Raw genomic sequence first — 27,484 nt, 5'->3', positions numbered from 1 at the left:
TAAAATTCACTTTATTTGAAGAATAACCATATTTCATTACTTCAGTTTACTTAGTTTCATGTTTTCTTTCCCTTCTATCAACTTTAAGTACAAATTCACCTGTTGGCATTTCAGAATCACTCAGCAATCATAACCCACCACTCTGCAGTGCTGATTCACATCTTCTGTGCTGACTTCAGAGAGAACAAAATAGCTGTATGTGACCAGCTCAATATTGAAAAAAACCAAAAAAGTTTAGATAAGAAATGTACTGAACTACCCAGAGGTCTCTTTATTTCACAGAAATGCTGAAGTTCTATTGCAAATTCAAGCTTACTAATAGTGAAAAGTTCCTCTTGGGTTTTTTTGAAACAGCCAAGGTCTGTTGACTTCAATAATTATTTCTCCAGTCATCTGTGATTCAACTGATCCAATTCAGCATGCCACAACACTGTTCTGTACTTTCTTGCTGTTTCCTAAATGATTAACAGTTCTAACAAAAGAAGCCTTTGCAAGAAGTTTGAATTATCTTATAAAAGGTAAAACATCCAAGTTTTTCATCAACATCACTTGGCTACCAGCTGACACTACCATTCCCTAAATCAGCAGCACCAGAATGTGTTCCAGGCAGGGTTGGTTTACTGGTTTCTGAACTCTGGATACACTGAGAAATCCTGCTGAATAAATACCCCATGGTGACCAATTCCACACAAGGAGCTATGGCAGCTGCTGCAAATGCACTGGCTCCTTCATGGGGATCACATTCCAATTTTCTGCTGGGTGGTGTTGTGCTGGTTTCCTTCCAGAGAGCCATCTTCTTGTGAGCCAACAGCAGAGCCTACCTGCTGGGCTGCCATAAGACACAAATGTTTCTCACTTGAAAAGCAGAAGCAGGAGGTACCAGCTTCCTGAATTATCACAGCTGACCTTAGAAGAGTATTTTGTATATATCTATTAGATTTCTCCAAAATGCTATATGAGTAATATTCCTCATAGGCTTTAGTTATCTACAGTATTCCATCAGGTGTATCCAAAATCTAAAGAGACAGGATGCATCAGGAATCATGGCTGTGCTCTGGCAGTCTGCAGTATGGTCTCATGCTAGAAGATGAAACTCTGTATCTTCTCTGATGGATTGATCTTAAATACAAATACATATTCAGTGAGTAATCTGGACAAAAAGTGGTTCATGATACTTAAAGCATCTTGGTAAGGGATGCCAAGGCAAGAAATGGTGAACATCATATTTTACACATATTTTTCTTCTATTTATTTATTTTAATTTTCATGGAAAATTATGCACGTGTCACTATTTTATCACCACTTAATTAATATATGTCATTTTTAAAAATCAAAACAGGAATTCAAAGTAGACCACTGTGTTTAGAAATGTTTGGTATGTAAGGAAAATAAATGCCTCACTTATAGCACAAAATTCTGTGGCATACCCTAAAAGCTCATCTGTGCTATGCACAGAACTGTATTTGCAAACAGCAGTTTACAGAGTACCTGTCAGGGATCAATAGAACCATGAATGCCTGCTGAACCACAACTGTGGACTCACCTCTGGTCATTTTAAAGACTTGGCTAGACAAAAGTCATAGCTGAGCCCTGATCTAGTGCCGGTGCCAATCCAGGCTGGAACAGAAACTGGACTAGATGACCTCCAGAGGCCCCTTCCAGAGAACATTTCTATGATTCTCTGATTTCACGGTACTGTGCAAGGTTACCACACTCTTAACAAATGATTTTATGAAAAAAAATATGTCATGGTAAAAAATTTTACAATCAAAACTGACCTTTTGAATTGTATTAAGACAACAGCAATATTATAAAATCAACATCAACTCTGACACATTAAAATAAATGCAACAAAGGCATGCAGAAGGCATCCAGCTGAAAGAGAATCACTTTCTCCAAGTTGAATAATCGACTTCTGCCTTATCAAGAGATCATATTAAACCATTTCTTTTGACCCCATGTTGCTTAAAGCCTGATGAAGTAAGCCTACAATTCTGTAAGCTTTTTACAACCTTTCAAAAATTTTTGTTGCAGTTTTGCCCAGTGGTTCATACTACTATTTTTAAAGTCAACAGTATTTTGCTTGCACACTCATTTAAAACTTTTAGTGCAAGCTCACAACTGATCAAAGGTTTAAAGTGAAGGCAGTCAGCTCCTTAGAAATACATTATACCACCAGAAAAGCAAGGGTTAGGCTCAAGAAACCAGATGCAAGAAATGAAGCCAAAAACTATCCTTCTGCCGTCATGCTTACATATGTACATCCTCTTAAATAATCAGTGACTGTTTTGATTTCGAGCTGAGGACATTACCAAAACCCGACACTATTTTCACACAGTGTTTATTAAACAAACACTGTATCCTAGTTCCTTCAGGGATGCAGAGGATGCAACTGTTGCACGGTTCACCTGGCGGCCTGATGCCAGGACAGCAATTCTGCCACACATTCCTTATCTGAGGGAACCGGGGCCTCACTGCCATCCCCGCTGCGGCTCCTGGGCACCGGGAAAGATGGATCGAGGGGGGTCTTGGAGGCGTTACGGGAGGCCGTGAGCGGGACGAGGTGCGGCAGGAGCCACGCTGGTTTGTCACGGCGGGGAGCCGCGTCCGGGGCGCCGCTGCCGGCCCGCGGAGCTGCGGGTGCCGCTGCTTGTTGTGCCGGTGCCGCTGCCAGCCCCTGCGGCCCGCAGACCGCCCGGCACGGCAAACGGAGCGCTGGTACCCGGTACACGGCACGGCAAGCGCAGCGCTGGTACCCGGCCCGGCTCCCGGCCCTGCGCGCCCCCGCGGGCAGGCGCGCACACAGACGCGCATCCACAGACAGACACACGCGCGCAGACACGCGCACAGACACTTACTTGATGTCCTCCCAGACGGCGGGGCCGTAGTTGCGGATGACGAGCAGCTCCAGGGCGTGATTGACGAAGCCGTACTGCGGGACAGCACGAGGCGGCGGCACGGTCAGGCCCCGGGCGGCAGGGGAGCCCCTTCCCCCGCCGCGCAGCATCCCACCCCACCCTGCCCATCACCCCGCCGGGAAGCGACCCCACCGAAACATCACCCATCTCCCCCGAAACACAGCTATGGGCCCGGCTGCCCGCTTCCCAAGGGGATTCAGCCCCCTCCCTCCCACCGCGGGCCCGGTGTCAGCAGAGCGGACGCGGCCCAGCTCCAGGACGGGCGGGCGGCCCGGCGGAGCTCACCATGGTGCCGCCGCCGCCGCCGCCGCCAGCAGAGGATGGGCCCGGCCGCCTCACCGCCTCCCCCGGCCGCCGCCGCCCCGAGTGGCACCCGCCGGCAGCCAATGGCGAGCGCGACCGCTGCCCGAGGGGCCAATGGCGGGCGCGGCCGCCGCGCTCTCCTCCAATCAGAGACGGAGGCGGGGCCGTGGGAGCCGAGGGCCGCGCGGGGGCCGCGGCCGGCACCGCCCGGGGCTGAGGGGCGGCCGCTGCCCGTGCCCGGGCCGGGGCCGGGGGCTCAGCCCGGGTACCGGCTCGATCCTGTTCGTGCCCATCCTGCGCGTACTGCTTGGGTGGGAACCTGTAAGGCACTTCCCCGTGCAGCGGCTGCCTTCGCAAGAATGTTTCAGTTGTTTCTTGTACCCATGCAACCACTTAGTTTTTAGGAAGGAAAATGTCCCTAAAAAACGGACGAATCTGGGCGACAAAGTGATCCCAGATATTTCTGCTCCTGTGCGTTCATTTCTCAAAGGCAGTGAAGTACTTTCAGTAATGGGGTGTTTTTATGTGTTTTTGAGTCCTTTCAGCTGTCAGTGTTAATAAATACAGTGCTGTATCATTAAGCTTCTGAACATGGATTCTTAGACAGTTCTCTAGGTAAGGTATGGCCCTTACAACAGGGGTCTTGAGCAGAGACAATATGCCAAAGCCAGTTTGGAAATAACACAGTCCATCATGCTGTCATATACAAGGAATAAAAAAAGATTATACAGCACCATGTATTTTAAAGCCCTTTGTACAATCAAAAGACCTGGCCCCAGTGTACAAAATAAAAAATGTAAGGAGACCACTAGCTTTTAAAAACTTGTTTAAGAAGAATCACAATATACTAAAAATATAGTTAGTTTATCTAGGAGGAAAAGGAGATCAGTACCTAGTGGACTACCAATGTAGTAGCTCTCGGGCAGAAACCTTGCTGCATGAAGCCATAAACAATAGTCAGACCAGATCAATTCTCAATGTAGGTAAAATCACAGAAGTTCAGACCTTAGTAAAATAATGCAAAATGAGTTTAACATTTGAACTGTTCACACAGTTCTTGAAAAAAAAACATGAAACATTGATGTTGGAAGTTCCATGTAAATAAGTTTTAAAATGGCAGCATGTAAAATCTTTTGAAATTTCAACCACTGCCTGGTCAACTTTTGGATCTGTGTTAAGAGCTTTCAAGAGTTCTAGTAAGTGAGGACATGAATGGATGGGCATTAGAAATTTAGCAAAATCATCTCAGTAGACATTCCAAGAACAGCAGAACCAAACTCTAGTTTTAGGTTTTGTAGGCATAGTCATCAATTCTACTTAACACAGTCCAAATCTACTGGGAAAACCAATTTTAGGTTTTTTAAAAGAATGACCAAGAACAAAAGCTTCAGTATAACCAGTTAAAATCATACAAATAATATGCTAATTTTAAGAGAGAAAGAAAATATTTAGATAAATTAACCAAACGGTTCCAAACTACTGGTTGAATATCTCTGTGTAGAAAACCGAATCAAAACTGAAGAGATGTAAATCTCTAAAAATCTTTTCAATTTCCAGGAAACTGGTGACAAAGATAATGTAATAAATCATACTGCTGGAACCAGACCAAAGGCTGTGCCTTGCTGTAGCTAAAGAGGGGTTGGCACCAGTTAACTAAGATTTGAACATGTCAGGTCACTATCTACTTTTTATGTTTTCGTAGGAAGTGAATTTTGGGAAAATAGGAAAATTCATCCTACCATACAAATGTTGTAGTTACACCTTTGTGTGCCTGCTGCTGGTAATGAAAAGACAACACCTGGGACTTTTGCCCTCCAGTGGGGTTGGTCTTCTCCCTCAAGGACTTATAAAAGAGTTTTGAGGATACAAATGTCAAGGAATTCCTGGCAGCACAGCCCAGGCAGGAAACAAGTTGACTGTATGGAGAATAGGTGTAAAAAACTTTCTTCACAGGTTTCAAGGGAATCCACTTTGGATATGGAGTGAGCCCTCATGCTCATGAAGTATTAGAGAGATTACATGAAATATTTTTATTTATGGTTTTCAGAGGTGAATTATGTGGTGATTTGTTGTAACTGAGTGACACTTTTTTGAAAGTGCTGACATCTACAAGGGTCAAAATTGCCTGAGATAAATTGCCTTTCTTCTGATTTGGTTCAGGCTTGGTAGGTTGCATTTACAGGCTGTTCTTGAGATTAACCCAATATGATACAAATGGAAGTTCTAGACAAGGTGAGATTTGTAAAATGTGAAGTGAAAATGGCATGGTCAGAGTAAAAGCAGGCAGTCATTGATTTAGTTTTCTAAAATAGAGGTCTCATTTGGAAGACTCTGAATTAAAGAATTCAACCAAGTGATTTGCTGAGAAGGACAAGCTTCCATTCCAGATACCTGCTCAGTCAAGACTGTCTGGAAGTCATAGGCAAGAAGATTTGCTTTCATCTGAAGGAGAGGCTCAATGTCAATAAGATAAATTATTCCATTATAGCATACAATCAAATTCCCATTTGGTGACCCTCATGCACTAGGTACATGCTATACATGTTTTATTTTAATATGTTTCTTCCTGATTTGAGATGCTGACTTCATCTGGCAATTCTTGGTGAGATTCATGAAAGCAAAAAATAGCATAAGATCCTTTTATGCTGTGTGAAAGGGCAGCTGCTGAGACAGTAACATTCAGCTCAATATGGTTTGTGTTAATGCACAAGCACTATAAAACAAAGGAAGTATTTTAATAAGTTGCATTTTTTACTTTGGACTTTGCTTTTACAGTTTATCTTGTTACTGAAGTCCTGAATAAAAAGACTGCCTTATATGGTACTGCTGGATTCCTCTTGCTGAAGATGGAGTTACTCTACTGACATGGATTGAACTCTAGGTATTTTGTAGTTATGGTCTGAGACCTGACACTTGGAATTGTCATAACAATACTTTTCAGGTGCAGAAACACCCTTGTAAGTTCACTTCAGCAAGATTCATTATTTCTACTATACCACTATATAGTGTTCTCCTATACAATTCCATTAATTTTTCAGTCCTGTTATTGACAAGCTATGATGAACCAGCCTTAAATATTCCTATGCTGTTCTGTAATGCAGTAAGATGTGTACATTTGAGAAACAGAGAGCTCTATTGCATCCTCCTGTTAGAGGAATGTAATCTTAGCCATGCAGAGTGAACTAATAATATGTATGAATTTTCCCCAACATCATCTGCAATCAGTGGAAAGATTTCTGTTCATTTTCATGTGCTTGTAGTCCAAAGCCCCTGGGAATGCCTTTGTCTTTGGCAGGTTTTGTTTAGGCTGAAAAATCAGAAGAGTGGAAATGTTTCTGTGTCTGAATCCAGCTCTTTTCACATCCTTGGGATGCTACTGCATGGATTCTCTCAGTTATTTCCCCACTGTGTGCTGCTGTGTGTGCAGGATATGCATTTGCTGTAGTAGCACAAAAAATTGTAATTTTCTACTGCTCAAAAAATGAGAAGCAATTTTAGCACAGATCTTCAAAGGCCATCTTATAACGAGGCTGCAAAGCAATGTGCTCATTTACATTTCTATTAGGAAACCACTGGCTTGACTTTGCTTTCAGCATCAAAAGTCTTCCGAAGCAGATGAGACACACAACTTTATAAGGTTGTTTACTTCATTTCAGATTCTTTCACAGTTTATTATTTCTTTGACTGGCTTTCCAGATTATGTTCCACCCTAACTGCATATTTAACATTCAGATCCTACTGCTTGTGCTCTGAAGAATATGTATCTTTAAACTGTTACATCTGGACATAGCAAAGGTTCCAGACTCATCGATTATCTTTCTTCTTTTATTTGTGTTTCAGTATCAGATTAATGGTCACTAACCTAAGGCAGTAGCTTTTACTCTCCCTCCATGCTCTGCAGAAAAGGACTACCAGTGAACATATGCAAATAGGACTGGAAAATTTAAAATAAACCAAAACCAAACAAACCTTATATCTGATTATTTTCTTCCCATGCAGTTGTAAATAGCCACACAATCAGAGGTGGCTTTAGAAGTCTCAAAAGACTGTTATGGCACACACCTTGCAGACTTTAGAGGCAGGAAAGCAAGTCCTAGCTCTCATTTTAGAAAGTTATATTTGGTTTCTGCCAATCTGACTTAAGATAAACTGGAGCAGAGCTTTGAAAGCAACTCAGTACCTTGTACACTCTATGGCAAACAGCCACAAAGTTTTTGCTGTTGCAGGAAGCAAATCTCCCACCGCTTTCGCAGAACAATGGGCAGGCATTAAAAAAATGTTAGCAGATGGAGTGGCCTGTAGGTTGTAGGATGGGTGGGGTTTGAAAAAGGGTCCCCTTGCCAAGATTCAAGAGCAGTTCCCTTAATTCTGATGGCCTTTTGTTGGAAATACTGATTTTGCCCCCTGTACTATTAATTGCAGCTGTTTCTGGAGAGATTGCAAAAGAAAATCTTGGGAGAAATAAACTGGGTTTTGGGGCAGGTCCCAATTCTGCCTTCACAAGTTTTCCCAGGAAGAAGTAGATCTGTCCCAGGGGCTCAATTATCTGTGCACTTCACTGTTCTGTCAGTTTCCCTGACTCCCTTTGCTCTGGTTTTGCACAGTAGTTCAGAGAGAAGGAAAGCATCAGCTCCACACTAATTGCACTTCCTCTGACACCAGCAATGCAAATTTTTTCTGACATCCCCCTGAAATCTTATCAGGTCATGCCTGAATGAAATAAAATTAATTGAATTCTTTTGGTATAGCTTACACTTTAGCTATGTCAGTGTTAAGATTTAAAGGACCCACTTTTTATTTCAAGGGCCATTTACACTTCTTTGGCAAAGAAACTGCAGTGATAAAAATGTATCTTCCATCACATAGTGTAAGTGTGAACAGGAATCAGCTACACAGAATCTTCATGAACTAATAAAATAAAATTTCACGCATAACAAAACTGTTTCTGGACATAATACTAAGGTATTTTTATATTCATATAAATAGCATTGCATAGTCTCTGAATATTTTCACAATATCATGCACTATACTACAGAAGAGATCAACTTAAAAACAACTCTATTATTTTCTTCCAAAATGTCCAAGTATTGCGTCAGCTAAATTGCCTTCCTTCTGTTTATTTCAACAACTTGCTCATTAGCTTTCTGATTCCTTTTGTTCAATTTAAATGAAATTATTAGTTAAAAGGTGAAAGGAATATTTTAGATCTAAGTGAAAAGATCAATTAAAATATTTGGCCCTTGTTAAATACATATTTATTCTGCAAAAGACTTTAAACAGAGGAACAGTTTAATTTAAATCTCTCAGTGAGACCTAAATTCTTAAATTATGTTTAAAGCTAAATGGACTTATGAAGGATTTATTGTACAACATGTCTGAACACAAGCACTTTTTAAAGCACTTTCATGAATCGTTGTCTTAAATATGTGCCTAAATCCTGTTTACTTGCCTTAGACTCAAGTATGTTGCTTTCTGTGCACATTAAAGCACCTCAGCAGAATTCTTCCTGGAAGGCTGTCACCTAAGGAAGGTTATCAAGAACTGCCATGATGAGCATCCTAGCTGATGACAGATTTATATGGAATTTGGCTTTGAGCATGGCCCTCATCCAGTCAGCAATAGTTGTCTTCTGGGAACAAAAGGAAATTCCCTCCTAAACGTACTTCTCATTCAGTCTGTGAAATAAATCCTTTTTATTTAAAAGTCTACTTATTTCTTAACCAGGATGGATAGATTCATACTGACCTCAGTAATTTCTGGTTTAATAATAAGCCTACTGAACTGTCAGGAGTTAAATACTCCCCCATATTCTATATCCAGGGGTACCCACACAGGACTGCTCGTAACCTCTGGGTATTTCTCTCGGTAGTTCTCTGTAGAACTACCTGACCAATATAATATTGGAAAGATCAGTTTCCAAGATTTGCATAGTTCTTGTTTCCTTGAAACACTGGGGTCCAAAGTGTTACAAATACATGTGCCTGTATATATGTATGTGTGTGTGTGTGTGTGTGTGTGTATAAAAAGAATTTTCTGGTTCCATTTTTGTGCCACAGAACTATTTCTAAGCATCTTGGATGGATATAGTAGACCTGAGAAAGGATTCAGTGGTTCAAGTTTTGTTCAAATGCTCCTTACAGGAAACCTGAAGTGAAATACGTCTTTAAAACATTCTTAATTCTAGTCTCTTTTAAGGTCTTTTCTCAAGATTCTGATGCCACATGTATGAGTTTCTACCAAGCACTAGTAGGATTAAATGGTTTATTGAGCTTCAGAATGTACCAGTCAAGATCAGAAAATGAACAAAATTGTATCTTAGTCTAATAAAACTGCTCCCTGTAAATATTAAGAGACCAAAATCTGATTTAATGGTTTGAAGAGACACTTATGGCTTGATATACCAAACCCCAGGAGCTGAAGAAGTCATAATAGTAATACCTGATACAAATGGGAGTAGTAGTATGTGCATAAGTGATGCAGTTCTCCAGCCTGTAGTTGGGATCAAACTGTACAGCACAGAGGAATTTCTGGGCAGATGGATCTGCTAATCAGAGGCAGAATCCTCAACTCAGAACTCTTAACTAACTCTACTCTGCCAGTTCCACAGGCAAAGCCTTTAGGATTCTCCACTCATATTCCATCAGCCACAACAGAAAAGTTTGTACTGTAGTAATACTAATCTTTGTAAATGTGCTCAGATGTTTAAAAGCATCTCTTTTCACCTGAAAATTCCCCTGGCAACTTCAGACCGAGTATGCGATGGGCATTTCCATAGCACCTCACACCCACACTGCATCCTCAGATAAGGATCAGGGATTTAAGCTGGTGTGCTTCCATTCCATACAGTCTAACTGGAATTCCATTTCTAAGCAAACATTCCAAAGCATATTTTATTACACTTCTGTTAAAACATTTCAAATTTAATTGACAACAAAAAGAAAACATTTATTGCTGTAATACATAATAACAAGTGGATATTATTATTTTTAAGTACTTTAAAAACCCTAAGAACTAAAATAGTTTGATGATTACAGAGATGTTAGTATGTGATTATACAGTATTTTAATCTATATTCATTTTATACATAAAATAAAGTTCATGAAACAGTAAGCAGCAACTCTGCTATGCATGTGTATTAGCTACAATTATCAGCCTGATCCAGAAAATGCTGAGCACCCTCATACTTTGACCAGCCAGTGTGAGAAGATGGTCAGCAGCCTTCTAGGATGGGGCCCAAATGATGCACTAGAAGGAGTATGTGATGGCAGTGACATACTTTAATATTTGAATGGACATTTTCTTATGGAATCTCTAAGAAAATACATTTTCATAGTCATTGATAAGCACCAGCTCACAACACTGCATGTGGCTGCATCACTTGCACATTACATTTCCTGACAAACTGCATATACAATACATCTAGAATTCTCAGTACAGAGAGAACTGTAGCACTTACAAATTACCACAGGGAAAATACAGTTTATAGTAGCATTTCCAACAGTGACATTGCAACATTACTTTAGCGATTATGTTCCTTATGCAAAGGAGAAATAAAAAGTAGTCAGTGACATACTTCCTGAAATTTTAATACTGGCTTTCAGGTGTTAACAATCTAAAGTGCTTTCATGTTTCATACAGTTTTAAAAATTTTCAATTTGTACCAAAAAAAAAAATCCAAATATTTATAAATTTATTCTATACATTTGTGAATGTACAATTTAGTCTATTCCTGTTTCCTCACCAAAAAAATTGGCATTGCCATCTCCCAAATCTCTCTTTTGAAACCAAGTCTGTGAGTTTGTTTCTTGATTATAAGCATCCAGAAAATAGCAAATTCCAGGGATATCACTTGGAAAATTTGGTGGAAGCTCCTCTCTTGAGCGCGGTGTGAACACAAAACCTGGGTATTCCTTTAATAACCTAAAACAAAAATTAAACATATTGATTAAAATCAACCAGTCACTAAGAACTGCAGATATTCAATAACTCTTCATATATGGCAGGGAGAATCCAATTTAATTTTTATAGTTATTTACTGGAAATATAAAAAATAGTGTTTACTTGGTAACCTTGAAAACCTATTAAAGTGTGCATCAGTGCAAATAACAGTTTCTCCTCTTTTTTTTGTCTTGGTAATGTTTTGCGCATAGGTGCTATGTTTGTTGTAATTTTTTCAAGAATTATTCAGTGCTAAAAGCTTGCTCACATCCACACATCAAATGCACCATAATTAGTATTTCAAAGAAGGGAATACTGTGAACCTTATTAAGCTATTCAGGACCTCTTATCAATTCTAATATTATTTGCTTTTTCACATGTTGAAACAGAGACTGCTCTCTGTAGGGATAAATGTTGGTTAACTCATACCAAAGCTTTCAAACAATCACTGAAATATACAGCAGTTGTGCAAGGTGCCAAAATGTTATCCATGTGTCTTTAGAATTGGTGAATGAATCAAAATTTTAAAAATACACCAAACAAAAAGGAGGTTAACACCTCATTCACTCAGAAAAAAAAAAAAAAAAGAAACTCCACAACAACAACAATGGTTTACCAATTAATCAACATGCCTACTTTTTAGGGGTATGATTCAAAATGATTTTCCATATGAGTGGAATGGAAAAACAATCACTGTTGGCCAGAACTGATTATGTTGACATACAAAAGCACTGGTGATGCTAATGCTCTCTCTGCATTTTCAGAGTGCATGAGCAAAAGGGCTACTTTCTCTGTGCTCTAATACCTGTGCTGCTTTTTCTAAATCACCTATCCAAAATCATCTTAAGCTTGGCACCATCTATGTCACATAACACATGCTGCAGGGGATGTCAGGAAAGATCCTGTGCCAAATTCTCTGTCTGATGCTGGATGCAGAACCTTGCCACAAGGCATTATCAGATATGTGGCAGGGGGTACAAGCTAAGTAAGAAACACAGATCACAGTCCAGGCTACAGTGAGGGTAGCAGAGCTTCCTTAAAAGTAATAATAATTTATACTTTTGCTTATTTTCCCCAGCCAAAAAACCAACAGGAAGATAACAGACTACTACAGTAACTACTGCAGGTGGACATTTTACATACTGCACTGTACCTGTAAGTCGTTGGGCTGACATTTATTTTTCTAGGTATACTGCAAGATTCAAACTTATTGGCAAGGGTCACATTATTTCCAAAAAGGCAATAACGAGGCATTTTAACCCCAACAACTCCAGCAAAGACAGATCCAGAATGAAGGCCAATACGCATCTTTAAACAAAAGAAAGAAAACAGCACTTTTAGGTAAAATAGAACTGGTAAAGTCAATTTTATAAATTATTCTTCATCAAAAAATATAAAGAAAGAATGAGCTACTAAAATAAACAGGGTTAGCAAAGTCTCCTTAAAATATCTGTACTCTGGTTATTACTGCTCATGGAGAGGGAACTAGCTGAAGTTTATCTTGTTCTGCATTTTTAGTCAATAATCCTACCATATCTAAATGTGAACTGCTGTGAACTTAGCTCATACTCAGATCTTTGACTCTTACTTAGCTGCTGCTGTTTTTTTATGGTGCTTTTTGTTAGTTTTTTTTCTGAGCTGTGTTCTTTTTCTCATGTGCATTATACATGTGTAGAGGTGTTTTCTTCAGAACAGCATTCTGACTAAATAATGGTTTGATGCCAGGAACCTTGTATGTCTACTCTGCATACTACTCTTTACATACCAAGAGAGTATCATACCAGTACGAAGAAGTTGCAGTTTCTAACTTTGAGTGTAAAAGTAGAAAAACCTGCAACAATACCAAAATCCACCCACATTGAAAAGATGGCTGAAATATGTTCATCAAAATGCAAGTCTGATTCAAAGTATGCCATTTGCAGTCACACCTTTTTTTCTTGGCAATTGATATGGAAAATGACAGTAGATTGTGTGACAAATGTACTGCTTTGCACAATATACAATGTTTTCATGAAGCATTTAATTAAAATAGATGCATGCTTTCATTAAAAATATAGTTTCCTTCTAAAAAGCTTCTGGTTAGGTACTTACACAATATTACATTTTATCCTTATTTTAAAATAGTTTAAAAAATGTAGCACTAGCATTTGCATGTAAATTATACACCTGTTATAACATTGTCAGAATGTTTCCAGATTTTTTAAATGTAACTTAATTTGATACTGCAAAATACAAAAAGAACAATATTTATTTATAATACAATACTGCTGTTCTGTGTGATAAATGTGGAGCATATAATCCTCTTAATAACCATTTTCTTTTTCTTGGAATACAAGTATTCCTTAATTTAAAATTAAAAGAAAAATAAAAACCAAAACGAAAACCGCTAAGCTTTCTGGAGGAACAATGAACAGATGTTAAAAATTAGGAAATGAAAGACATAATGAACTGAGACACCTCTATTAAAAATAATAGGATGGCTATTCCAGGCCATTTGAACTACATTGAAGGTCCACATAATTTTTCATGCACACAGACCTTTCTTTTTCTTTCTCAGTAAGACATAATCCTATATGAAAATTTCAGTACATGTGTAAGTTCTCACTGAAAGGAAGCCATAAATATAATTACCACTGAATTTAACAGTTGCTTTGACAGCATTAACACCATTATCTTATGGTGGTTCAGTATCTGACTGTGAAACAAGAGCAGCAATGGAATCCTCCAAAGCTGTGTGGATTACTACAATCAGAACGTCTTTGGGCATTCATATTCATAGCTTCTGCGTCAAAAGACCTGCAGTCTAATTTGGAAAGAGGATTAGTCATTTCCTTAGAAAAGAGACTATTCCATGCCACTGACAGTTTTATTGCTACTGAGACAAGAACTGCAGCATGTCAGATTGCACCTATTCACTTCACTGCATTTGTCTTTTAAGTTGACTTTCAGATCTCTATTTCACCTTTACCACTCTACAAACTCTCATCCACAAATCTGAAAAGGTCAGCTTCACCAGCCACAGTCACTTGATTCCCCAAATTCCCTAAATTAATGCAATGATGTGAAAATTCCTTGAGACAAAATCCCAGAAAGCAATTAAACAAACAAAGGAGCTCAGTTTACCAAATAAAATACAATAAAATTTATGACCTTGATAGGCTCTCCATGGGGAGACACCACCTCATCTGACAGTTCCATCATCTTCAGGGCCATCAGTGCTATTTGAACAGCATGTGTTTCACTTTCTTTGTGCAAGCCTCCAGCAACACAGTAGGCATCTCCAATAGTCTCCACCTAAAACAGACATATTTGTTCCTTACACTTAGATTGTTTGATAAATATAAAAGAACTGCCTAAGTTCTTTCAGTAAGAATTGTAGTAAAACATAATTCGTGAGTAAGTCCTAGTTTTCCTGCAAAATTATTTAAGTACTGGACAAATCTTGCAGTATCATGCAAAAGGAAAAATTACACAACTTTTATTTATTGCTGGGCATAATTCTAAAATAGTTTTCTTTTTTCATTTACAGTCAGGCACCCCCAGCTACATTAAACACCTGTTTACTCCAGAGTCACAGCACTGTCATTCAAATTAATTTTTAGAATTAACTGTTAAGTTTTGATGGGTTTTTTTTCTTGGCTGAATGAACAGGTGTTTGTGTTCACTGTTTTTGTTTGTTTGTTTTGTGATTTTGTCTCTCATTTGAAAAAGGTTTATAGCAAAATAATTTTTGGACTTCTGTTATCTTCTGTCCCACTTATTCTTAATTTCCTTTCCTGCCCCAGAATCCCAAAGAAAAGCAATGAATGGTGTACCTTGTAGACATCTAGCTCTCCACATTGGTAGTCAAAGCGAGTATAAAGCTCATTAAGCATGGTGATAACCTGCATAGGTGAGCATTGGGAACAGATGGCAGTGAATCCAACAATGTCAGAAAACAGCATTGTGACATTATTAAATTTCTTGGCTTGTACAACTTGTCCCTGCCACAGCTGCTGAGCAACCTCTCCAGGAAAAATTGAAAACAGAAGATCTACAGTCTTCTTCTTCTCCTCTTCAAGTGCTTGATGGGCCTGCTCAAGGGTTGCTTTTAGCTTTCCTAACCTCTTCTTCAGTCCATCCTGGGCTCTGGCCTGCTCTCCTATCAGAACAACATCTCTTAAAGCATTGTGAATGGGAATATCAGAGAGGTACAATCCACGTCCTGTAAAATCTTCTAGTCTGTCCACACAGGGAGATCCCAAGAACAGAATGGCACTGGATTCAAAAATATAGATCATTTGGCCTTTAAGATCCATTACCTGAAACAGTTAAAGAAACAAGAATTCACGCAAAACATGCACAGGATGTTCAGTACTCACTGAAATTTAAAATTAAAGGCAGAAATGGCAGGAATATCCAATTTTAATAGTCTAAAAAGGAAAAATATTTTATGTGAAGTGTTTTTATGTCCCTTCTGCATTCAGTTGTGTAATGTAAAAGGTGCTACAGAGCTTAGCTTAACATGGCTCTGAAAGACCACTTGTTTAATAAAATCTGTTCCTTACTAATAGACATTTGCATATGCAAGTACATGCAGAATCAAAGCCAACTCTACTACCCCTTGTAACCATTTTAGTGCAGAAATGGATCTGAGATGAAGTAGCTACAGATTTTAATAGTAGCTACATTAGTAACTGGGTAAAACTTCCTAACTGTTCCTCATTGAATTTTTTGGAGTGTTGAGTCTGAGTTGGTAATTCATCCCAGAGTGCTTCAGGTATAGAGAAGCTGGAATTTATCTGGGACCAGGAACAAATAAAAACAGTCATTGGATATGAGATGTTTTTTACTGTCCCAGGTCATTTGTCACAGACCCAGCTTCAGCAGATATAGTTGTAATCCCATCAGCTGAAACTAAGTGGAACCTTTGGTGATTCTATCTGATGAAAACATCAGAGTATCAAAGATTCCAAAACACCAAAGGCTGAATGAGCACAGGAAACATCTGTTTATTTTCCCCAAACCTAGAACTGTTCCCAAATAACTCAGGGGCATTTTGTTAAAGCTTTTCCTGCCACTGTCTTTGTGCTGAAGATGCCCTTACTCTCAGCAGCATGGCTTTATCTCAGTATTTCAAAATATTGAAATAAATCAAATTTGCAGTCAGATTTTACTTCTGTAAAAGTCCCAAAGCAGAGTTTTTACTGAACACTGGCTTCAGAATCTGAATAACATTTGACTACGCTAATTCAATCATTATTATGCAGTTGTATCAGATGTAGATAATGCAAAATGCACCATGCTTTGTGGCTATTTTAACTCCATCTGAAGAAAAAAAAATTCCTGGTAGCAGTAATGGTGATAAAAAGTCTCTTACCATGGATGGTTTCATATCAGTGTTATCCCATCTTCTAACTCGTACAGTAAACTGCATGTTTAGCATGGTCATTATTGCACTAAAAGTGCAGCTTACTTTGGGGGTAAGAATTTCAAAATACTCTTCAAAATTTGGCTTAGCTTGGAATTCTCTCCTGGTCAAAAGTCTTCTTATCCCATTTCCAATTTGAAGAACTGACATATCCTTGTCAAACATAAAATGAAATGGGAAAGTCTTACAGAACACAGAGGCAGGAATCACAAGTGAAGACTGTGGTTTACATGGAGATAAGGATGGTTTTGCACTTTTGACTTGTATAGAATACAGCAAATAAGGCTGATTAGCAAACTCAGTGCAGTCATTATGGAAACAAGGAGGCATGAGCATCACTTCCACCTCAGTTTCATATAAAATATGAGCTGCTGCTTTAATGATACCAGGTAGAATAAGACTTGTGATTTTCTTAGGAAAGAAATAATAAACATTTAAGAAGTCCTGATCTTTCTCCAGGCATAATATGGAGGCATCTTCAAGTCTGTCCTTTTTTCCTGCTTCTTGGCTGTGGCTACTCTGCTTCAGCAGAGTAGTGAAACTATTCAAGAAGTCCTTAAGGGTGCCTCCAATAACCCCTAATATGTGTTCATCCTCTTCATAGCATATTTTGAATAGCTCTTCACCAAGAGATTCCCGTAGAGACTCCACGGGAACACCTGCACAGAACCACATTTTAGTCAGAGCTGCACTCATCATCCTGAATCACAGGCTAACCTCCCCATTTTTTTCCAAAACAAACAATAAATATCCTTCCTTGATACAGCATTGACACCTGAAGGCACTCTCATTTAGGAGTCCTGGAAACAAGGCCTGGAAATGGGGGGATGATTGGTTGTGGTTTGGAAAGATCCAGGATTCAGTGTTCTTTGTAGAGATGTAAGACAAAATGGACGCAAGTTTTGGTACAAGATTTAACTCAACTCCCTTAGTTTGATCTAAAGGAGTAAAATAAGAAGTTTAAAAACTAACACACAAATAAAATGGGATCTGCAGATCTAAGTACTATGTGTAATCCAGTACATTAAATAACCCTGGGAATATTCTGGAGCACTGAGGACAATTGGCACTGAATGGCTCACATCATTGCTAGTAAATTTGTTTTACCCAGATAGCTGCATGCAAACTGACTGTTGGAAATATTCCATTTCTCCAACTGTTACTGGGAATCCTTTGAAAAAGTATTGTCTCTCACAGACCAGCTGTGTGCCTGGACCAGTTAAACAGTTTAAGTGTACAGAAGACCGTATTTCAGTTCCAGGAAATGTTAATTTACTATTACAGATGTAGCCAGAGTTACATATTAAAAATTATAGAGTTCGCTTCTGACATACAACAGTCCTCAGAATATGAAGTAACATATTAGTAACAAGACTAATTTACATAAAATATATATTTTATATAATAGACACTCTATTTATTTATATATATATTACTAAACAAGCTTAAATTACCTGCTGCATTAGCATGATCACTGATTATTTTTTCAAAATCTTCTCTATCACCAGTTTTTCTGCAAAGATCATAAAAATATAATAAAACCCCTGAATTATCAAGATAAATGTGGTAAAGACAATAAGTATAGAAGTTATCTTGTCTTTAAAGTGTATAGACTCAGTTCTGCTGATCAAATAATAAGTTTTTAATTAATTCAAAAGGGGGTCTTGGTAGGATCTTAGATTATCCTATACATTTCTGGTAAATTAAAAGTTTTGTGGTCTGAGCTCAAATTGTGGATTTCAGTCAAATGCTATTGCCTGTCATTGTAACAGTCCTGGTTTTTTGTTTAGTTTGTGTTTTTATCTTGAAGCCAAAACTAAATTTCCTAACACATTGTAAAATATAATTGGCATTTATATTCAAGCATTTTTTGGAATTACAGTGTATTTAATTCAAAAGAGGTCAGAACATATTTCTGCATTGAGAGGAAAAACAAATAACAACTATTAACTCCGAAATTACATGTTCTTTGTTAGTAGTGAAGATTTTTGACACAAAACTGCAGCCCTCTGAGTTCTCTGAGGACAATAAATATCAAACTGAATGTTTGACTCCAAGTTATGAGAAAGATGTATAGCTTAGATTAATCTTCATATAAGCAATAAATGCCTGATACATGCCTTCTGAATTTCTTCACTTGGAATATCATAGGTATATTTATAGGCAAAAACAACACAGACATTTAGATTTGTTTTACATTGGCATTATTGCCTCCTTCAGAATATCACAGTAATTTTTTCTTTTCAACTGATACTCCAGGGAAGCAACACATAATTAAAGAATGGGAAAACATTCATAGCAATAAGCCAGTCAGCAATTGCAAAGCACATCTGACCCGCTATCTTTGGTACAGTCAATGTATGTAAAGTGCTTTAAAAATATCAAGTATAATTTAAAAGATACACTGCAATTATCTATTCTTATCATGGTGAGCAACAGTGTAGTTTCCAACTTGATTATTTTTCTTCACTTCAGAAAGCAGATTTAAACTGATGGGCTTATTTTTTTCAGATGCATTCAATAAACAGAATAATCAGAGTATCATGAGATGGAAAGAAATTCTAACTCCCTACAAGGCTCAAATGATTAATATTGGATACTAAGAAGTGCTGAAAATTGAGCTGAGTTCCTCAGAAACAGAAACCAGAAGCCAAGTGAGCTCAGGAAAACATCCAAGTCAGTCTGTAGTGTAAGAGTGTTCACTGTATCAGAAACCAAATTATTTTGTATAATACTAATTGTATTTCAGAATCTTTCCCCGGGATCTTAGAAACACTGGGCTAGATCCATACACAACCAATCTATTGCTCCATCAATGCCAAGCTGGCTCTGAGCTCCTCCAAAGTCCTTGCCTGCTTTGCTTCCCTGTACAATTTGTCCATTAAGTCAACTTTGTGAATATTTTAAAATAAACTAAATCATTACTAGCTTACTTTACTTGAAATGTTACACACCAATTTGACAAGATAATTGAATATAAACTCCAGAAGTCTTGATTCCCGGTCACCACCCCATTCCTGTCTGAAAAACATTATTACACTGATACAACATTATTGCAGCGTAGTTACAAACCCATTACACTTACATACCTGGTTTCTTTTATTCTGTGTTTTGCAAGTGTTCTCTGCAGTGCAAGATTTAGCCTTTCAAACTGGGGAAAAAAATAAGTATGTCATATGTATATATGTCATTGCTGAAAATTTAATCATGAGGTAACATTTTTATACACAGAATTTCTTTGCCATCCTTGGGACTAACAACTTTTATTCAAGACAGTATTGTTGTTAGAAACAGCATGTCACTTCTGTGGTTATGGGGTTTACTTTATGTTCATCTCTTCAGCTCCAGTACCACTGTAATTAAAATTAAAAAGTTAAGCCCCTCAGTAATTAAGCCCCTCACTTCATGTGCACCAGTGGTAGTGTATTTAAAAACAGTGATGTTCTTCAGCTCCAAGTTTTCAGGTGGCAGTAAAGACAGTGCTGCTAAGAAATAACTAACACAGCTCTCTATTATTACAAATCCCACCCCCCAAAAAACTACAAAGTACTATGAATACAAAATTATTTTAAAGAAAATAATAATTTTTGCTGTGTACGCCACGACATCCTCCAAATGAAAATCTAGTCATTGTAGACAGCCTTTATTAAAGGATTCTCTGATAAAAGAAACTTTAGAGCATAACGAATATTTGCCTTAAAATACTTCAATCCCATGATTCCATATCCTTTTTGCAGTTCCTAATTGGAACAGATGGAACATTTTCCAAATATGTGTATTTCAAATTGTTAGGGCCAGTAAAGCTGTCATATGTATGTAGTCCCTGATATTCAAACCCCAAACTTCCCACACAGACAGGGTCACAGAATAGTACTATACTGGTATGACAGAATTCAGCTGTGAGGCTTCCTGTGGCCTGGCTTTTCTTTGCTTGTCTTTCCCTAAAGAAACTAGCAGCTTTTACTGCATCTTTTACATTTTGTATTTCCAGAAGGAAAGGTGGCACAACCAAAGAAAATATCACATGAAAGAAAGACATATTCTGTAAATGTTCTCCAAGGAAAAATCTAAAGTGAATTAGATGCATATATACATATCTATATATGAATATACAGAACATGTATATGAACACAACATAAATTACATCTGTGTAGAAACCAATACAGTAAGTGGAATGCCATCCAATCCATTACTTATAAATGAGCAATGTTCTCCATATTTCTGTAAAGAAAGAAGCAAATTAAACAACAACATGCACTACATTATATCCCAAATTTAATCAAAAAGTTGTCTGGATGCACTTTGTCCTGGACTTCCAAGCACAGCTCACTGTCTCCATGAGAAGCTCACAGTTCAACAGGGGTCATGATGCAGCTCCGTTTTGGAGCTTCCAGTTGGAAGGAAGATGATGTTACTCAATGACATTTAGGTAAGGTAAATTTTCTAAGCAATGAAAAATATGTTTCTAAACAAGCAAGGCCCTTTTACGGAAAAATAGGATTAGGAAAATGCTTAGGGCTTGAACCTAAATCAGCATGAGAACAGACTTGGACAAAGTTCTGATGCATATGACTTGAATGATTGTAAATAATAACAATGATAACCTTGAATTTCAGTGGTTCCTAGGCTACATGGTCATAATATCTTTGCTTTGCCAAGCTTTGTCCCAGATGATGAACTAGTCTATCATAATTATGTAATAGGCAACTGCATACATTTATACCACTCTTTAAAGAGGAAAAAAATACCAATTATTAAAAATCCCATGAACAACTAGATACTAGAAAAGCAATGCAGCAATCATGACATCCTGGAAAGGGTGCTTTGCCAGTTCATTTTTGGGTTACGAGTATTTTCCTTTATAAATTTAGAGATCAGTTTAAAGGTTTAAAGGGATGCATTCCATCTGTATAAATGCAGCAGAGGTAAAAAGATCTGTATAACCAGATCTGCAAATAGATTTAAAAAACTCCAGCACTTTAAGTAAGATACACCAAATGTCCAAGTAGTGGAATTGTAATTAAATCAGTGTACAGAATTGTCCATTTGCTATTTCCAGTCCCGATATGTCAGTCAGTTCCTTCAAACCTCCCACTGAATTTGAGACAAGGCCAAGAGCTGGATGTCAGAGAGCTGCATTTTTCATGTTCTTTTTACAGAGATAAACCATGGTATTCATCTCCACTCAAGCAAGCCTAGGCCTGTTTTCAGTTAAGTTGAGCAGAGACATAAGAATATCTTTGTGGTAAATACGAACAGTAATGGTTTTAAAAACAGCATGACAGGAGGTTAGTATCACAGCAAATGGAAACATCTATTTTAATTTTTTTGTGATAATGACTAATGCACTTAGCAGTTTGGATTCAGTTAGGTGAACTGATGAGATGACCACATAATTTACATAATTAGGTAACAAGGCAGAATTACTATTACTATATCTCTATGTTAAAAAATGGTACAAAAATAGATGGATTTAAAAAGAACAATTAAAAAGATCAGTGTAAGGGTGCAAATGCAAGGCAAAAATAAGGGAAATACAGTGGAAGGAATGATGTTTATGACACAGATTGTGGCAAGATTATGTCCAGAAGGAATGGAAGTGGATTTAAACTAGGGAGAACTACAAAAGAACACAAACTTTTAAGTCAAAGCAACTTTCTAAGGGCTTACATCTAAAGGCAGGCATAGAATGCTTTTTTAACATTTATAGTTAAATGCTATTAAAGTTTTATTTAGTACCTATTTACCTCAGGAAAGATTAGTTTGCAGATGCTTTCAGTTAGTGTGTGCAGGTACACTCTACTTCTGCTCGTTTTCCTTTGTGGAAGGTTTCCTTGACCATCTTTTTCATGGACTTCTTTGCAGATGGGCAAAGCTGCTCTAGAGCTGTTTTCTGTGCAGTCCTTGTCATGTTCCTCAGTAATGTGACCTTGAGTCAGTAAGGAGAAAGGACATTCTCCTGTGATCTTCAAGTCTTTCAGTTTTGTACAGAACATACTGTACAAAGTCTCTCTCTTGAGATTAGGAGTACTTAGCTCTGTGTTTACTAACAAGAGCAGAAGATGCCAGAATAAGTTGATAAGGCAACCGCTGTGGAAGGTTATTGGTAGCTATAAATCACCACAGGAAAAATTTTCTGCCCCTACAAAACAAGAAAGAAAAAAAGAATTACAAACATCTATTTTCTCTTTTAAATTCTGACGATGTGCTGGTTTTATCTTAAGTGCATTAAAATAATGGCTTTTTGAGGACTTAGCTCAGGAAAGCACTTACTCTTGTCCCATTTTAAGCATGTAGTATCTACTGACTTTAGTGCTTTGGGTAACTCAAGCTTAGTGCATGTCTTACCCGACACATATTTGGTCACATTGATGGATGAGGTTTCTGAAAGTTGAATTCCAATGAGGAAACCTTTTTGATTCTTTATAAGTAACTATTAAAAACTATCTCACATGAAACAGATTAGTTATGAATACTTAAATCTAAATTTACTTGATGTCCAAGATATCCTTTATGTAACAGAGAAACATATGACTTAAGTTAGTGTGTGTACTTAAACAGTAAACCAACCAAGACCAAAGGTTAGAGTCTCTTGTAAAAACAACTGACTGGTGACAACTCACATCTTGGGAATTTGACCACACAACTGCAGTTGCTTGGAAACACTAAGGGATTTTTATGCTTTTGAAGGTGGTATTTTCCAAACAACACATTAAACTTTTAATTTTAATAGTGGTTCCATTTGTTACAGGGCCAAAGCCCAGCTAGAACTTAAATCTGACTACTGCTGTAAAACACAAAAATGTTTTTGCAAATACATCAGCAACAAAAGGAGGGCTAAGGAGAATCTTCATCCTTTACTGCACGCAGGAGGAAACATAGTGGCAAAGGACAAGGAAAAGGCTGAGGTACTCAATGCCTTCTATGCCTCAGTCTTTAACAGTGAGAACAGTTGCTCTCAGGACACCAAGAGAAGACAGAGAGCAGAATGATGCTCCTATAAATCAGGAGAAAAATGGTCAGTGACCAGCTACACAATTTAAGATACACAAGCCCATGGGGCCAAATGGGATTCACCCAAAGGTCTAAAGGCAACTGGCAGAAGAGATCACCAAATAATCTTTCATTTACCAGCAGTCTTGGCTAATTGGGCAGGTCCCAGTTGACAGGAGGTCCGTTAAGATAATGTCCATCCACAAGAAGTCAGAGGGAGGATATCACCTTACAGCCTGACTTCAGTCGGGCTCAGTCAACCAGGGAAGGTCATGGAGCAGATCATCTTGAGTACCATCACACAACACATGCAGGGCAACCAGGGGATCAGGCACAGCCAGCATGGGTTTAGGAAAGGCAGGACCTGCCTGACAAGTCTGGTCTCCTTCTATGACAAGGTGACCTGCTTAGTGAATGAAGAAAAAAGATAAAATCTACCCAGACTCAATTAAAGACTTTGACACCATTTCCCACAGCATTCTGGAGAAACTGGCAGCTCATGGCTTTCACAAGAATGTCCTTTGCCAAGCAAAGAACTGGCTGGATGACTAAGCCCAAAGTGTACTGGTGAATGGAGTTACATCCAGTTGGCAGCCAGTCACTAGTGGGGCTCCCCACAGCTCAGTATTGGGTCCAGACCTGGTTAATATCTTTATCAATGACCTGGACAAGGGGATTGAGTGAACCCTCAGTCAGTCTGCAGGCAGCATAAAGATGGGTGGGAATGCTGGGGGATCTGCACAGGATGGATCTATGCACTGAGGCCAATCATATGAGGTTCAACAAGCAAAGTGATTGTCCCTGCTCTTGGGTCACAAGAGCCCCATGCAGTGCTACAGTCTGAGGGAGAGTGACTGGAAAATCGCCTGGCAGAAAAGGACCAGGTGCTGGGCATGCTGGTCAACAGCAGCTGAACATGAGCCAGTGTGTGCCCAGGTGGCCAAGAAGGCCAATGGATCCTGGCCTGGATCAGCAATGGTGTGGCCAGCAGGACCAGGGCAGTCATCATCCCTCTGTACTCAGCATTGGTGAGATCACACCTTGAACCCTGCATCCAGTTCTGGGCCCCTCACTACAGGAAGGACACTGAGGCGCTGGAGCATGTCCAGAGAAGGGCAATGGATCTGGGGAAGGATCTGAGGTACAAGTTTTATAAGAAGCAGCTGAGGAAGCTGGGTGTGTTTATCCTGAAGAAAAGGAGGCTCAGCCAAGACCTTACTGCTTCTAAAAGGAGGATGTAGCAAGCTGAGGATCAGTTTCTTCTCTCCAGTAACAAATGTCAAAGAAGAATCAGCCTCCAGTTTTAACAAGGGAGGTTTAGACTAGATACTAAGAAACATTTCTTCAAAGAAAGGGTGCACAAAAATTGGAACAGGCTGTGCAGGGAAGCAGTAGAATCATCATCCTTGGAGATATTTAAAAGATGTGTAGATGTGGCACTTAGGGACACGGTTTAGTGAAGATGATTTATTTCAGTTAGGCAGTCTGAAAAAGGCTCTTTCTTTAATTTTCTATTGACTGTATCTCATTGAATCAGATCCTCTCATCCTCATATAATACTCTTAAAAAATAATCCTCGAGAGCTTCTGGCAACTCTGGAAGCAGCTAAGTATTACATTTTTCTCTCTGGAGATACAACAACTACTTCTATCAAAGGCACTACGACTTTAATAAGCCTGTGGATGACACCATTTGTTTCTGCCCCTGAGACACCCTAAGGGCATTTGGGGTCACACGGCAACTGTATCAGAGTTAAAAATAACTAATTCCCTGATACAGGTTATCAGCTGCTGCTTTTGAAACAGCTGGAATGAATGGCACAGCAGGAGAATGCTGCAGACACAGCACAAATGGCACGGAAAAAAGGAGAAACAGACAGGGGCTACTTTGATTGGACCTGCTGCTGAGAAAAATATTTGGCAGAAAAGCCCCTTTAAAGCATGCTGTAATACTGATGGTGTCAGGCCAGGCTCTAGGGGACATCTATCAAAATTAACGTCTTATTTTAAGAATCAATAAACACAATGCTAAGAACAAGAGGCTGAAGAATGTTTACATAACATTTTATATTTCTGATTTCAGTTTTTACACAGAAACTCATTTGTTTCTCCTGCATGGACATCAGCAATAATTCATTTTTTATTGCTGAATAACACTGGGTAGCACATAAGGCAGTGAAAAATTTCAAGCAAGAACCATACTCCAAATACATAAATATACATAATACTTTATACTGTAAGCATTGTTATGGATACATAGATGGATATTTTTATTCAGAAGCCATTACATACCCAATATTACTACACTAAGAAATAAAAGCAGAAAAGAACCATATATTATGTAGTTGGACTGATGTGTGTACTGAAGTTAAACACACATATATACAAGCACAATTGTCAAACCTAAAAAAATTATGGCTCTGATGGGTCTTACATTTATACTCAGATGCTCTGCTGGATTCGGGCCTTAAATTTCAAGATAAATTTTGAATTTACAAAATAACCACTAAAATTTCTTAAGTCAAGTATATCAGCAGTTTGAAAGGAAAAAAAGACTCTGAAATACATTTTTGGAAAAGAATGTAGAATTAAACATTTTAAACATCTCCCAGGGAATGCAACACTGCAAATGCATATGCTGCTATTTAAACAGACTTAAAAAATTTTCTGAGTGAAGAATGTAAGAGTGAATTAATGGCTAGATTAGACAGCAACAAATATGTACTGCATTTGCACTAACCTAAGGACAAAGAAAGTGAATGACCATCAGTTACCAATGAGTTTTCAGTTTCTTTGGATTTTTTCCTACTGATTAAGTTATTTCTCTATTTTTAGAAAACAATAATCTGGAAGTATTTGGGGTTCGCTTCCATGCTATAATATAGTATTTTAACTATATCACATTTATTGCGATAGGAAAAATATCCAGGCAGGTAGAATCAGTTCAGAAAAGGAAGTGATGCCATTGTTTTACACCTGAAAAGTCTCCAGAAGCTGTCAATTGGGAAGAGGTCCCAGAAGATGTTCATGGGACAAGACACTGTCAGGGGCAAAAAGGACACTAATGTGAAGATCCCTGAGTAGACAAAGCTGCTGGACATGCAGCTACTGCGTCTGCAGCTTCTTTTTGTGAAGCCACCCTGTGTGCTGCAGTACACTGACATTCAGCCTTGTCCTGCCCTGGTGGGGACTGCAATCTTTGCCCTTGATCTCAACACTACTTTGGGCTCCTGCCAATTGCTATTTATGAACATATCATAATTGATTTGGAAGAATGTGGATATCCATGATGTTTCTAGCAATAATACTGTTGCACAAAACCAATACCAGATCTTTAAAGTCCAAATAATGAAGACATAGAGAGAGTTTTCTGAAGAACCATTTTCAAAGGATCCTGAAGTTCCTGTTTTCCCAGAAACAAATTGCATGGCTCTTTGATAAGAGAGATCCCAGTTCAAAACCATTATCAATTTAACAGGTATAACAATTTTCAAGCAGTGGTCAGTTCAAAACTCTTCCTGACCTCTGCAATGACAAAACCCCCTAAATCACATCTTTAAATAAACAAAGAGGAAAACCTAAATCCATGACACTTTAGAGGATTCAAATACTGAAAAAAACCTCTGTCTTCTTTAATTAAAACACCAAGTTTGCATCTGGTACCCTAAGTGCATCTTGCACTTAATTTAAGTAATGTTCAGAAAAAAAAAGTCTATTGTATTACAGGAAAATCTGTCTCACTCATATAGTAATTAGACGTGTTAAAGGTCTGACAGGAGAAAGATAATGAATTCCCAGTGCAGAGATTACAGAAGGAATTTCAGCAGCATGATGGACCTTTAAAAGGTACGAAAAACATGATACCACACATCACAGTTTAAGTCAAACATCTGCAGATGTGTTTCAGGAATGAGGAACACCAG

The 27,484-nt window shown here is 38.4% G+C and overlaps 2 protein-coding genes across 4 annotated transcripts in view; both read right to left on the bottom strand.

Annotated features, from left to right (window-relative positions):
• Window positions 1-3,344, bottom strand: part of GUCY1B1 (guanylate cyclase 1 soluble subunit beta 1) — a 41,887-nt gene extending 38,543 nt beyond the window's left edge. The window contains exons 1-2 of the mRNA XM_074541174.1: window positions 3,204-3,344; window positions 2,859-2,932 (exon numbers count right to left, since the gene is read on the bottom strand). Coding sequence (XP_074397275.1) covers window positions 2,859-2,932; window positions 3,204-3,206 — 77 coding nt within the window. The 5' untranslated portion in view covers window positions 3,207-3,344. The remainder of the gene's footprint in view (window positions 1-2,858; window positions 2,933-3,203) is intronic.
• Window positions 3,345-10,120: 6,776 nt separating this feature from the next.
• The window catches only part of GUCY1A1 (guanylate cyclase 1 soluble subunit alpha 1), a 34,867-nt gene continuing 17,503 nt past the window's right edge, over window positions 10,121-27,484 (bottom strand). For all 3 annotated transcript variants that reach the window (XM_005486337.4, XM_014266555.3, XM_074541173.1), the window contains exons 2-9: window positions 22,317-22,711; window positions 19,659-19,720; window positions 18,024-18,082; window positions 16,519-17,228; window positions 14,975-15,460; window positions 14,310-14,453; window positions 12,313-12,467; window positions 10,121-11,141 (exon numbers count right to left, since the gene is read on the bottom strand). In XM_005486337.4, coding sequence (XP_005486394.1) covers window positions 10,940-11,141; window positions 12,313-12,467; window positions 14,310-14,453; window positions 14,975-15,460; window positions 16,519-17,228; window positions 18,024-18,082; window positions 19,659-19,720; window positions 22,317-22,565 — 2,067 coding nt within the window. In that variant the 5' untranslated portion in view covers window positions 22,566-22,711 and the 3' untranslated portion in view covers window positions 10,121-10,939. The remainder of the gene's footprint in view (window positions 11,142-12,312; window positions 12,468-14,309; window positions 14,454-14,974; window positions 15,461-16,518; window positions 17,229-18,023; window positions 18,083-19,658; window positions 19,721-22,316; window positions 22,712-27,484) is intronic.

This window comes from Zonotrichia albicollis, chromosome 5, assembly GCF_047830755.1.
Source record: "Zonotrichia albicollis isolate bZonAlb1 chromosome 5, bZonAlb1.hap1, whole genome shotgun sequence".
Taxonomy (NCBI): domain Eukaryota; kingdom Metazoa; phylum Chordata; class Aves; order Passeriformes; family Passerellidae; genus Zonotrichia; species Zonotrichia albicollis.
The sequence above is the reverse complement of the archived record's forward strand: the minus strand, read 5'-3'. Positions and strand labels throughout refer to the sequence as shown.